The 13,585-nt window shown below is 49.8% G+C and overlaps 1 protein-coding gene across 6 annotated transcripts in view; it reads left to right on the plus strand.

Moving 5' to 3' along the window:
* Window positions 1-1,262: 1,262 nt before the first annotated feature.
* CCDC125 (coiled-coil domain containing 125) overlaps window positions 1,263-13,585 on the plus strand; it is a 30,918-nt gene continuing 18,595 nt past the window's right edge. For 2 of the 6 annotated variants that reach the window (XR_011999153.1, XM_072745355.1), the window contains exons 1-4: window positions 1,897-1,977; window positions 8,651-8,993; window positions 11,675-11,721; window positions 13,352-13,438. Coding sequence is in view for 5 of the 6 variants with exons in the window: in XM_072745355.1 (XP_072601456.1) it covers window positions 8,690-8,993; window positions 11,675-11,721; window positions 13,352-13,438 (438 nt within the window). In the remaining variant the exon portion in view is untranslated. Of the gene's footprint in view, window positions 1,469-1,884; window positions 1,978-3,609; window positions 3,881-7,611; window positions 7,706-8,650; window positions 8,994-11,674; window positions 11,722-13,351; window positions 13,439-13,585 lie in introns of those variants that run through there. The other 4 variants (XM_026019817.2, XM_072745354.1, XM_072745353.1 and 1 more) reach the window with 4 other exon arrangements.

Consider the following 13,585-nt stretch of genomic DNA (forward strand, 5'->3'; position numbering starts at 1 on the left):
TGGTTCTTCCAGGGCTCGGTCCAGTTGAAGGAGAGTGACGAGTGATTACTAATGGATAAGGGGTTTCTTTCTGGGGTGATGGAAATATTCTAAAATTGGTTGTGCTGATGCTTACACATCTCTGTGAACCACTAACAATCACAGAGTCCCTTTTCTTTTTTTTAAGATTTTTTATTTTATTTATTCATAGAGACAGAAAGAGAGAGGCAGAGACACAGGCAGAGGGAGAAGCAGGCTCCATGCGGGGAGCCCGACGTGGGACTCGATCCCGGGACTCCAGGATCACGCCCTGGGCTGCAGGTGGCACTAAACCACTGCGCCACCAGGGCTGCCCACAATCACAGAGTCCTATACTTTGAATTGCATGCTACGTGGATAATAGCTAAATAAAGCTGTTAAATAACAGATATCAGGGGCCCCTTTGGATCAAGTCATGGTGCGGGGGTGGTTCTTCCTCGCCTGCTCTCTTGCCCTTCTCTGTCAAGTAAATAAATATCTTTAGGAAATAAAAAAAATAGGGATCCCTGGGTGGCGCAGTGGTTTGGCGCCTGCCTTTGGCCCAGGGCGTGATCCTGGAGACCCGGGATCGAGTCCCACATCGGGCTCCCGGTGCATGGAGCCTGCTTCTCCCTCTGCCTGTGTCTCTGCCTCTCTCTCTCTCTCTCTCTCTGTGTGTGACTATCATAAATAAATAAAAATTTAAAAAAAAAAAGGAAATAAAAAATATATATTAGGTTCGAAGTGCACTCAAAGGGGCAGATGCAAGATCTTATTTATTTATCCATGAGAGAGGGGGAGAAAGAGAGGGGAAGAGACCCAGGCAGAGGGAGAAGCAGGCTCCATGCGGGGAGCCCGACGCGGGACTCGATCCCGTCACACGGGATCACGGGTCACGCCCCAGGCCGAGGGCAGGCGCACACCCACTGAGCCCCCGGGCGTCCCCAGATACGAGTTTTTAAAGGCGTTCAGCACACATTTGTTATGCGACGGCTCAGCAGCATCGCGCAGTTTTGCAAACGAAGTCGGGTATCTTTTAAGTAAACGTTCCGTGTGGCTGCGTCCCAAGCTCCGCCCGCTGGGTCTGACAGAACACTGCCAGGGTCCGTCCGGGGGTGCGGTTCTGAGACCCCTCAGCGGGAAGGCGGCGGCCGCGACCAGGCGACCGGTCTACGGGAGCGACGCCACTTCCGGTTCGCAAGGGCCGCCCCCACGGCCCCCGCCCGCCCGCACGTGCGCTCCGCCGGCCGGAAGGGGCTGGGCGCGCGCTCGGGGCCCCGCGGGCTGCGTCCGGACGCGAGGCGGGATGAACGGCGTCCGCTCCTGGGGAGAAGGGGCTCGTTCGTTTATTCCAACGCCGAGTTCATTTCAAGTCCTGCCAAGGGTCGGACACCGCCACGTCCCGTCAGTTACTGCGTGAACGTTGGATATTCGGAAATAACCGTGGAAATCCTCTCCGCGGCGGCGGCCGGTGGGGCGCGAGGGCGCGCGTCCTGAGGGCCGTGGGCACCGCTCCCGGGGGCAGCTCCCGAGGGCCCGCCCCCCGCCCCCCGCGGCGGGAAGCAAGCCCGCGCTCCCGGGCCACGGGCGCCGCTCACCCTCCGCTCGCCTGCGGCTTCCTCCTACGGGCCCCCTAGACACTTCTGGTTTAAACCGCCTCATTTTACCTTGTCGAGGCACACAGGCTCTCGCTCGCTCTCTAAGCCGCGTGCCCGTCCCTAACTCGGCCCCTCGTGGTGGGCGAACCCCGGGCCGGGCGGGCGGGCGGCGGCGTCCCAGGCGGCCCCACCCTTCCTTCCCATCCGGGCGGCGCGCGGTCACGTGGCCGGAGGGGGCGGGGCAAGCGGCTGGAGGGTGGGTTGTTCACGGTCACGTGACTTGAGGCGCGGGGGGGTCGGTGCGGTCTCGTGGCTGGATGGGCGGGGCGAGCGTCACGTGGCTGGAGGAGGGCGGGGCGCGGGGCGAGCGGCCGGACGCCAGGTAAGCGGGGCGCGCCGGGGGCTCGGGGCGAGCGGGGGGCGCGGGGCACCCGGTCCCCGCGGCGGGCGCTCTGGGGGCGCGGGCCCGAGCGGAGTCCTGGTGCTCGGGCCGCCTTCCCCAGGTGAGGCGCTGTGAGGAATGGAAGGCAGGAGTGGGGGGGAGCGGTGCTGTTCCCGCCGTGCCGCCGCCTCCTGTTAGTGCGGAGCCTTCGCGCCCCGAGGGCCGCAGGGCAGCCCGGCTAACGCCCGTGGCGGCCGTGCGGGTGGCTGGGGTCAGCGGGCCCTCCGGTCAGCGCGGGCGCGCCGGCGCCGTCTCTGCAGCTCCACGGCCAGCTAAGGCCATGGTTCTCAAAAAGTTGAAAAACAAAGGCCGGGCCGGGTGGTGCGGCGGGTCCTCGCCGGGCAGCGGGGGTTCGAGGGGCCGCCCCTGCCGAGCCCGACAGGAACGGGCGTGTGAGCACCGGTGGGTGTGGACGCTCCCAGCGCCAGCGCCAGCGCCCTGGGCAGGAGCCGGCTTCCTGTCAGCTCCGCCCGTCGCCTGTCTCTGGGCGGGTGAGACCAGGATACTCCTTGCAGAAGGGCCAGTGCAGTAAAAATACCAGGCAGGACTGTTAGAAAGGTGCAGGGAGCCGGGTGGCTCCGCGGTTGGGCGTCTGCCTCGCCCAGGGCGTGACCCGGGGGCCCGGGATCGAGTCCCGCCTCGGGTCCCCGCGGGCGTCTCTTGCTCCCTCTGCCTGGGCCTCGGCCTCTCTGTGTCTCAGGAGTAAATACATCTTTAAGAAAATGGAAAGGTACAGGGTTGCCTGACTGGCTGTCTCAGAAGAGCATGCAACTGTTGATCCTGGGGTCGTGAGTTCGAGACCTATGTTGGGGGTAGAGTTGACCTAAATAACAATTAAAAAAAATTTTTTTTAAATGGGGCGCCTGGGTGGCCAAGTGCCTGACTCTTGGTTTCTGTTCAGATCATGAGCTCATGGACCGGGAGATTGAGCCCCGAGTCTCCCCGAACATTCTCTCCCTCTGTCCCTCCTCCCACTTGCACGTTCTCTCTAAATCTTAAAAATAAAATTAAATAAAAAGGGATACTGCAGGGGTAGGAGAAGCCACGTCTGGCCCAGGGGTGTCAGGAGAGCTGCTGTAGGGAGTGGCTGTCACGAGCTGAGGGGGACTTGAGGACAGAGCATTCCCAGGGTGAAGGGCAGCAGCGCAAGCGTGAGCGGGGCTGCCCTGGCGACGCCTGGGTGCAGGTGCTGTCCTCAAGGCAGCATAGGGCCTGTGCAGGAAGCAGTGACAGCTGAAATGGGAAGTCAGAACTGGAGTCTCAGGGTGACACTTTTATGCCGTGGGAGCCACGGGGTGTCTTAGGGTGAGAGAGGGGGCACCACTGGACCCGTGCCTGGGGCAGCAGGCTAAATCCAGGAGAGACAAGAATCTCAGCGGGGACTGCAAAGTTCATATCCAAAGAAGGATCTGGTTTGGAGATATTCTGTGGGCCTGGAGCACGGCAGCTGAAGGGATCAAGGAAAAGGGAAATCCCAACGTTCTGGCCTGGTCGGGCACCTGCAGAGACGGAGGACTCGGGATGGGGGGGGGGGGGGGCAGTGCGTTGTTCTTCTTTTTTTTTTTTTTTTAGTGCGTTTGTTTTGAAGCCCGTGTTTGAGTTGCTGGTAGGATATCCAGCTGGAAGCGTGAATGCAGTTGTGTTGACAGTGGCAGCCAAGCATGGCCAGCAGGCAGGGAGGAGGAGGAGCCTGACAGGCAGGCGTGAGGCCGTCGGTCAGTCCTGCGGGGTGGACGGGCTGAGGAGCCAGACTGGGCCTTGGACTCCGTCACTTCTCAGAGAGCTGTGCGGCGCAGAAGTAGGACGGCTGGCTGCAGGCCGCTCCTCCTCTAGCCTTTCCCAGGTGACCACCTGCCCGCGTTACTTGGGGAAGTCGTGGATAGCTCGTCCAGCACGGAGAGTAAAACTGACAGGCTCTCTCATTCCTGGCAACAGCTGACAGTGCGAACTAGTGTTCTGGGGCACACTGGGAAATGCCGGTATCCATCTAGAATCTTGGAGCCCCGGAGCACCAAAGCATCATCCTATCCAAGCCTCCCCTTTAACAAACTGATACTCTGATTCACTGAACATTAGCTTCAAATAAATCGATGGCACCCAGAATAACCCTATAAAGTAGTAATGCTTAAAGTCATTTTGGGGATTGGAAAACATGCTCCAAGAAGTTAAGGGACCTGCCTAAGATCAGAGCAGTGGGTGGTGGAGTGAAATTTGAACTCAGACCTTCTCTGTCACACATCCTGCTGCCCCCCTGGTGGTCAACGTTCAATACGTTTAAAACGGACGGAATGGAACAGCAGTAATTTCAGACGTTTTCCCTTTCTTAGAAGGCATGTGTTCTAAAAGTCAGTCCGTCTGACTGTATTACATATGAATATTAGCACGTAAAACGTGGGAAGAGTACACAGCCAGCGTTTCCAAAGTCACAGTTTTCAAAGCGGTAGAGTACTGGGGTCATGGGAGGTTCACTGTGTGCCACGTGAACCCAGATACCTGAATTTATGTGACACATCACGAAAGGTTCTTAGCTCATCCTGCGATTGCTTACTCTTTCCTCTTGCTTTTTCCCTTTGAGTTGACCAATTCCATTTTCTCCACTGCCGGCTGCCTAGCCCTGCTTGCACCTCCTTAACTGGCGTGTGAGTGCACTGATGAGCAGGAATCTGCCAGAGGTAGAGCACAGCTGCTTAGGGATTATACTTTGAGTCGGGAAATAATTTCCTGTCTATCTTGACAAATAAAAATAGACTGACTTGTTTTGGAAATGAACTTGTGAAGGAGCCAAGATGGTTTTGTAAAAAATTTGGGGAAAAAAATGATTTTCAGTTCTGTATGATGTCATAAGTAATAGGAATGTGGCTTATTCTGATATTAAGCTCACATTCCTCAAATGACAGCTAAGAATGTCACAGTCTCTGACATTAGGGATCAGGATTCAGAATCTGGTTCTCTCTCTTAGCTATATTACTTAACTTCTCTGTGCTTAAGTGTAATTGTCTAGACTTGAACAGTAACAGGATTTTTTTTAAAGATTTATTTATTTATTCAAAGAGAGAGAGGCAGAGACACAGGCAGAGGAAGAAGCAGGCTCCATGCGGTAAGCCCGATGTGGGACTCGATCCCAGGTCTCCAGGATCACACCCCAGGCTGCAGGCGGCACTAAACCGCTGCGCCACCGGGGCTGCCCCGAACAGTAACAGTATTATCTTGCAAAGTCAAGATTAAATAGGGTGATCTAAATAAAACACTTAAATAGTGCCTAGCACACAGAAAATAAGCAACACGTGCTATTATTACATCATTGGAAAAGAACCGGTGCTGATTTAAAGCATCTAGTTTTGGGGATCCCTGGGTGGCACAGCGGTTTAGTGCCTGCCTTTGGCCCAGGGCGCGATCCTGGAGACCCGGGATCGAATCCCATGTCGGGCTCCTGGTGCATGGAGCCTGCTTCTCCCTCTGCCTATGTCTCTGCCTCTTTCTCTTTCTCTCTGTGACTATCATAAATAAATAAAAATTTTTAAAAAAGGAAAATATATTAAATAAAGCATCTAGTTTAATAATTTTTTTTAAGATTTTATTTATTCATGAGAGTCACAGAAAGAGAGAGAGAGAGAGGCAGAGACATAGGCAGAGGAAGAAGCAGGCTCCACGCAGGGAGCCCGACGTGGGACTTGATCCCTGGACTCCAGGATCATGCCCTGGGCCAAAGGGGGCACTAAACTGCTAAGCCACCCAGGGATCCCAATAATTTTCCTATTTAGGAGTTATATTCTTATAACTGATTAACACATTTCTCTTCTTGTCCCCTAATCCAGATAAAGGTCCCTTATTTGTTAAAATTTTTTTTCATATTATTGAGATATAATTTACATACAGTAAATGTACCATTGTGAGGATGATGAGTTTTGACAAACCATCTCATGCAGTCAAGATAGAAGACTTTTCTATCATCCCCGGAGAGTTTGCTCATGCTCCCTGAGGTCAGCCTCTCACCCACCCTAGGCAACCAGGATCTGTTGTCTGTTAGGTATATTAGTTTGGCCAGGATTTTGCATGGCATGTGCTTCCTCTGTTTGTATAATGGCTCTAAGATTCATTTACATTGTTACATACATTAGGCATTTGTTATTTATTGCTGAAGATATTCTGTTGTATGGACTCACCATACAGTTTTTCTGTTGATGGACATTCGGGTTTGTTTCCAATTTGAGGAATGCTGTGACCAGTTGTGCATACATCCTTGTGTGAACATGTTTCCATTTCTGTTGGGTAAATATCAGAACTGCAATTGCTGGATCACCTGTTTCAAAGAAACTGTCACACTTTCCCACAGTAGCCATACCGTCTTACACCTCTGCCAGTTGTGTGTGCCCACATCCGCAGCAGCACTTAGAGTTGATAGTGGTATGCATCAGAATCTCACTGTAGTTTAAATGTACAATTCCCTGACAGCTAATGACACTGACCATCTTTCCATCGGTGTACCTTCTTTTATGATGTTATCTTTTCAAATCTTTAAGGGTCTTTGCTTTCAAATATTGAAAATATATGGTACTGAGGTGCCTGGTGGCTCAGCTGGTTAGGCATCTGCCTTCGGCTCAGGTCATGATCCCGGGGTCCTGGGATCGAGCCCCACGTCAGGCTCCTTGCTCAGTGGGGCTCCTGCTTCTCCCTCTGAGCCTCCCCCTGCACATGCTGTCTCTCTTTCTCTCAAGTAAATAAAATCTTAAAAAAAAAATAGGAATATATGGTACTTTAACCCTAAAAACAACAGAAATCCCTTCAAATATGATCAAATTTATCTGGCATCTTTGTGTGGTTATAATAGTGGAAGATTAAAAGAAACATCTCACTAAAAAATGCAAGACTAAGACAATTATTTTTGAAAGTCCTGGTGAACAATTATTTAAACAGCAGGGTATGTAGAAGAGATTTTTTTTTTTTTTTCTGAGTCTTGAGAGAAAAGGATGAGATGTTTCTAAACAACTACATCAAAACAGCTATTTTGAAAGGGCTGGTGGTAAAAGTCCTTCTCAACTATAGTCGGTACAAGAGGAACAAGGCTGAGCATTAAGATGCTCTCCAGCTACCAGGCAGGTGCCCGCAGGGGCCGGGGATCTGCACACAGGGAGGGCTCAGCGTACTGTATGGCATTTTTTTTTTTTTTAATGATAGTCACACAGAGAGAGAGACAGAGACATAGGCAGAGGGAGAAGCAGGCTCCATGCACCGGGAGCCTGACATGGGACTTGATCCCGGGTCTCCAGGATCGTGCTCTGGGCCAAAGGCAGGTGCTAAACCGCTGCGCCACCCAGGGATCCCTTGTATGGCATTTTGATCTGGAATATTTTCCTCTGGGAAGAGAGGAGGCAGTTAGCCGCACAGTGTTCAGAGTGGAGTCTTGCTGGGGTGACTGTTTTTCTGCCCCATAGGCGAGGATTTCAATTTGTTTATTCCTTCCTTCATTCACTTATTTATGAAGTATTAACTGAGCACCAGTGATGTCTTAGATCCTGTTTTCGGCACTGGGAATGCAGTGATGATGGAAACAGACAAAATTCTCTATTCTTACAGAGCCGACTTTCTACGCTGGCCCACTGGACAGGCCTGGGCGCCAGCATGGGAGAAGTTTCAGGTTGCCCTACCTTTGGGGAGGCATCATAGGCCGGTCAGAACCCACTCCTATTTTACTCAGCTCCCACTTTCCCACTACCTTTCCCCCTTTAAGTGGCCTGATTTAGAAAAATATGGAAGGGTTTGTTTTTTAAAGATTTTTTTTTAGATTTATTTATTTACTTATTATTTTATTTATGATAGACATATATATATATAGAGAGAGAGAGAGAAGCAGAGACACAGGAGGAGGGAGAAGCAGGCTCCATGTCGGGAGCCCGACGTGGGACTCGATCCTGGAACTCCAGGATCGCGCCCTGGGCCAAAGGCAGGCGCCAAACTGCTGAGCCACCCAGGGATCCCCCTGTTTTTTAAAGATTTTATGTATTCATAAAGACACAGAGACACAGAGACCCAGGCAGAGGGAGAAGCAGGCCCCCTGTGGGGAGCCTGACATGGGACTCAATCCCAGGACCCTGGGGTCATGGCCTGAGCCGAAGGCGGATGCTCCACTGCTGAGCCCCCGCCCCCCCCCCCCCCCCCCCCCCCCCCCCCCCCCCCCCCGCCACGGAAGCAGGATGAGCAGGGCAGAGCCGGAGGAGAGGCTCTGAGAGCCACACGCCCCCAGCCTGCACAAGGGCCACGAGGGAACCGTGGCTGGCTGGGCTCCGTAGTGGCTGCACGTCTGGTTTCTGGGGCCGCCCTCAGTTTCTTCCTGCCACCAGGCTTGTCAAGACCATGGCCCTCCTTTTTCCTGGGCCAAGGCTGAGCCGCTTTCCCCTGATCAGCGGCGGTTCAGTCAAGGCCTTCCCTGCCTCCTTGCAGTGCCCTGCAGCCTCTGAAATCAGAGGGCTGGGTCTCTTCCTCCCTGCAAGGCCCTTACCTGTTAGAGACCCTGAAGCGGACAGGCCTGCCTGCCTAGTTGGCACACCCTCCCCGCCCTCCCCAGGGCCAGCCTGTCATACTGATGGTTCTAAACAAGTGCTCTTCTGAACCGCAGGTGACCTGTTCTGCCTTATGTGACTAAGGCATCTGGCCGATGAGCAGGCTGGTGAGGCCGCCGAGTGAGGCAGAGGTGCAGCCCTGGGAAACTGAGGACGACCTGGCGGACGGCGATTTAGGGTATGGCCTCGGGAGGAGGCCTGGCGCGGTTTTCCAAGCGCAAGTTTCCCAGTTGTCGACATCTAGAAAAAGATCTGATGGAAAGAACTTTAGCCCTCTCCTGCTTCCAGGAAAGGGGGAAGAAAGAAGGGCCAGTTTTCAGTCTTCCAGGCCTAAGAGCTTGCAGGATACTTGCCCTAAAGAATCCAGGCCTTCCCACTACGGACGCCAGAGTAGCAGTGGTAAGAATGCCTCGTGCCCTCTCCTTGACCCTCCTGTCCTGTGAATCCCCTGTCCTTCCACCCTTCCAGCATAAGGTAAAGGTGACTGCAGTGGAGTTCGGAAATTCATCTCTATTCACCTCTCGGGATTGGTGACAGCACAAAAGTAGCCCATGCTTCTATTTCCAAGTGTTGTACAAATGCTAAAGTATAGTGATTACTCCATATTAACACGGATGTTGGTGATACCAGCAATTACCTACCTTGCTCTTGGTGTGTGTATGACTCAGCGGTATGCCTCAACCTTTTTTTTTTTTTTTTTTTTAATTCATATATTTATTGGGTACCTGTTAGATGCCAGAGGCTGTTGGAGGCTCTGGGAACATGAATGAACCACAGAGTCTCTGTGTCATGAAATTGACATTCTAGTGGAGGAGAGAAAAAATTAATCTACCAGTCAACAGCTGTGTAACAGCAGGCAGTCCTAAGTGCTGGGACACAGAGTATTTGGAGGGGTGGGAGCATGCTCTTTCAGGCAAGGGCCAGGCGTACCTATCTAAAGAGGTGGCTTCTGAGCCCCAGAATGAACTGATGTCCAAACCTGATACTTATCTGGGGAAGGTGTGCTCCAGGCAAATGTGTACCTCTGGGTTTTTTTTTTTTTTAGGAATGTCATGAAATCCTCCACCTAAAGATTAATCTTGTTCAAACGTAATCTCTACACCCAACGGGGGTAATGCAACCCCGAGATCGAGAGCCATACGTTCCACTGAGTGGGCCAGCCAGATGCCCTCAAAAGATTATCATAACCAAATATAAAATTATGTCACATATTAAGGAAAGAATAAAATTCAGAATCATTGTGAGAGAATGTTACAACTCCAAAATGGTTGGGAACCCGGGGTGACTCCATGCCTCCTTGGTGGCACAGCTCTTGTCTGGCTGAATCTTTTATAATCCATGTTGTAAAAGTTCCCCCATCAAAGGGGAACAAGCACAAATTAGAACAACATGAGAATAATTTAAGAAACATGGTTTTCAGATTCACAAAAAAAAACATGTTGTTCATGAGGTTCTTCTCCACCTTTCAAAATCCTTCTTGAAATTATGATGGGATTATTTACTTGTTTTTCTTGCAGTTCCTTATCATGCATAGAGGATGGGCTCAGTTTTGCAAGCAAGATGTTGAAAATGGCACATGATGCTAAGATGCCTTTATGAGAACTGAGGAAACCACTGGGGTATAAACAAGATGTAACAGTAGAGATACGAGTTCCTGTCTTGTTGGGTCTTTTATCTCAACTTAGCGTCATCCTACATAAGGATATTGTTATTGGTTTCTTATGGCTAATAGGTAATTTCCCAATTACCACAAATGTAAATAATAATAAGATAACTTATCTTACACGTTTTACTGTGCCTGGAGGAACTCCCCTGGAGTTCCTTTGGAGACTCCAGAGTCCCATGCCTTTTCCAGCTTCTGCTAGAGCCTGGGTGCACTCCTTGTCTGTGGCCAACCTCCTCCATCTCCGACGCCCGCCATGGCTGGTCAAGTCTTTCTCATGCTGTTTCACCATGACGCTGACTTTCCTGCCTCTTTCATTTAGAAGGACTCTTGTTAGAACAGTGGGGTCACCTGGTTAATCCAGGATAAACCCCTAGTCCTTAGCTTAATCACACGGACAAAGTCCCTTTTGCCATGTATTCACAGGTTCTGGGGATTAAGATGTGCTCATGGTTAGGGCCATTATTCTACCTACCACATGTGTTACAACAGTGGAACTGGTCACTGCCAACCCAGTGTCACCTGTCCCTCTGGAACCTTGTGTCATCAGAGTAAAAACAAGATTTAGTTTTTGCCTTGATACCATCATATGGAGAGTTCAGAACAGCAAAGAAAAAACTGTTTTGAAACTTTTTAATGTCCCTCAACATACTCTTTCTAAAAAAAATCTTTTCTTCCTTTCACTTCTTCTTAATCTTGCTTGTAATTTATCACTTTCATGTTTTTCTGTTGCCAGTGAGACCACAATGAAAATGAAGCTCCTGGGAAGCTCAATGTAATGTCTCAATTGATCACATTAAGGAGAGAATAATTGAAGTTACAGGAGACTTCTAGTCATTCTCCTTGGAAAGAAACTAAATTCAGGGGATCCCTGGGTGGCGCAGCGGTTTGGCGCCTGCCTTTGGCCCAGGGCGCGATCCTGGAGACCCGGGATCGAATCCCACATCGGGCTCCCGGTGCATGGAGCCTGCTTCTCCCTCTGCCTATGTCTCTGCCTCTCTCTCTCTCTCTCTCTCTGTGACTATCGTAAAATAAAAAATAAAAATTAAAAAAAAAAAAAAAAAAGAAACTAAATTCAGGTTATTTCTTAGATATTCATATCACTGTATTGATCGTACTTAAGCCAAACACCAAAATTTACTTCACTCACCAACGTTAATTACTGTTTGGCATGTAGTAATTAACCAGTTCATTAACAGTTTTATTACCGTCCTTTTTTAAAGAGTATTTTTCTTCAAAAGTTTGTGTCTTTTCATTAGTGCAGTGTTTTAACCTATTTTTTTTTATCAGTATTTGGTTTATTCCAATTCTTCCCTCCTGACAAAAAATCGTATTTGATATTTTGTAAACAGATGTCCTGTGTTCAACTAGTTAAAAAAATATTTTTTTTGTTTGTTTTTCCCTAATTCAAATTCAGAATTGTCAAACGCTGAATTAAAGCAACGTCTTCATGATACTTTAGAGGTAAGTACCCTGGCTAAATAAAAATTTTCATGTGGGGGTGCCTGGGTGGCTTAGTTGGTTAAGCATCTGACTTCGGCTCAGGTCATGATCTGGGACCTGGGATTGAGCCCCACATCAGGCTCCCTGCTCAGTGGAGAATCTGCTTCTCCCTCTGCCCCTCCCCTCACTTGTGCTCGCTCTTTTTTTTTTTTTTTTTTAATTTTTTTTTTTTTTACTTGTGCTCTTTCAAATAAATAAAATCTTTTTTTTTTTTTTTTTAAGATTTTATTTATTCATGAGAGAGAGAGAGAGAGGCAGAGACACAGACACAGGCAGAGGGAGAAGCAGGCTCCATGCAGGGAGCCTGACGTGGGACTCGATCCTGGTTCTCCAGGATCCCACCCTGGGCTGAAGGCAGTGCTAAACTGCTGAGCCACTGGGGCTGCCCTAAATGACAATTTTTTAAAAAAAAATTCTCCAGTGAACAAAGCCCACTGATACTTTAAGTAATACTAAAATTGTCTGGAAGGCAGTTGTGGCTTTCCAGATATTTCTCGATGAGCCACAATATCAAGCTCTTAACTTTCAACTGGCCTCCTCCATTTTTCATTCTTCTCATCTCTCAAGAGAGCCATTCAGGGAAGCACGCCCTCCAGCTTACCTTTCACCCCTCATCTTTTACCACTTCTCTAATTTCCTGGAGAAAAGGGTTACACACTTCCTTCCATCGTTCTTCCCTGGGTGTGTGGCTTGCAATAAACGGACTTAATTTAACCTCTTTGAAGTCAGGAGACCAGCAGGTATCCCAGGCACCCGCAGTCCAGCTTGCCGGGTTAGGAGTTTCTGTGCAGAGGTCTCTGTCTTCTGGGAAACGGGAAGCCCATCTTAATGTGTAACTCTTCCGGTGAAAGCCAGTAAGCTACTGTAGTTGTTTCTTAGGGCTGCTGTAGCAAAGCACCACAAACAGGCAGTTTAAATTACAGAGATGTATCCTTTCTCTGTTCTGGAAGCCAGGAACCTGAAATCCGGGTGTCAATTGGCCATGTGCCCTCTGACAGCTCAAAGCCTCTGGTGTTTGCCCTGCAGATCTTGGCATTCCTTGGTCTACAGGTGCATCACTCCAGTCTCTGCCTCTGTTGTCACGTGGCCGCCTTGTGTGTCTGTGACCAAATTTTTCTGTCTCAGGACACCGGTCATTGGATTGGGGCCTGCCCTAATCCAGTGTGACCCAACCGTAATCTGGCTGTGTCTGCAAAGACCCTGTCTGCAAATCCAGGAGTCAGGATTTGGACTTCTTTTTACTTGGTGGGGAGGACATAATCCAACTGATAGTAGCTATTGTAGCTCTGTGGATGATTATGAGCTTATTTTAGGTGCTCTAAAGGTTATTTTCAGATTATTAGCTGTGTGGTCTAGAAGGGCAAAAGCAAATGATCTGGGCTTTCAGTCACAACTGGTGCCGGACAGTGAGTCTCAGTCTAAAGCCTGCCTGGGCTGCTTAGGAAGCCGGGAGTAATTTCCAGCCTCTTTTGTAAGGCTAGAGTGCCTAGAGTCAGAGTGCACGTTGAGCTTACATGTAAACTATCCAAACGGATCATTTTGGGCTTGCATATCTTACAGATATGTAGACTACTTTTACTTCTCTCCTCAGGAGGTAGAAATTTTAAAAACTGAACTTGAGGCATCGCAAAGACAGCTTGAAGGTAAAGAGGAAGCACTGAAAATTCTTCAGAGCATGGTAAGAAATTGTTTTTAAATTTGGTCACTTACACATTCGAATCATAGGTAACAGGGTTTTATGTTTCAAAACAAAAGCATCGGGGCACCTGGGTGGTTCAGTTTGCTTAGCGTCTACTTCTGCTCAGGTCAAAATCCCAGGGTCCTG

Source organism: Vulpes vulpes, unplaced genomic scaffold (assembly GCF_048418805.1).
Source record: "Vulpes vulpes isolate BD-2025 unplaced genomic scaffold, VulVul3 u000000652, whole genome shotgun sequence".
Lineage (NCBI taxonomy): Eukaryota > Metazoa > Chordata > Mammalia > Carnivora > Canidae > Vulpes > Vulpes vulpes.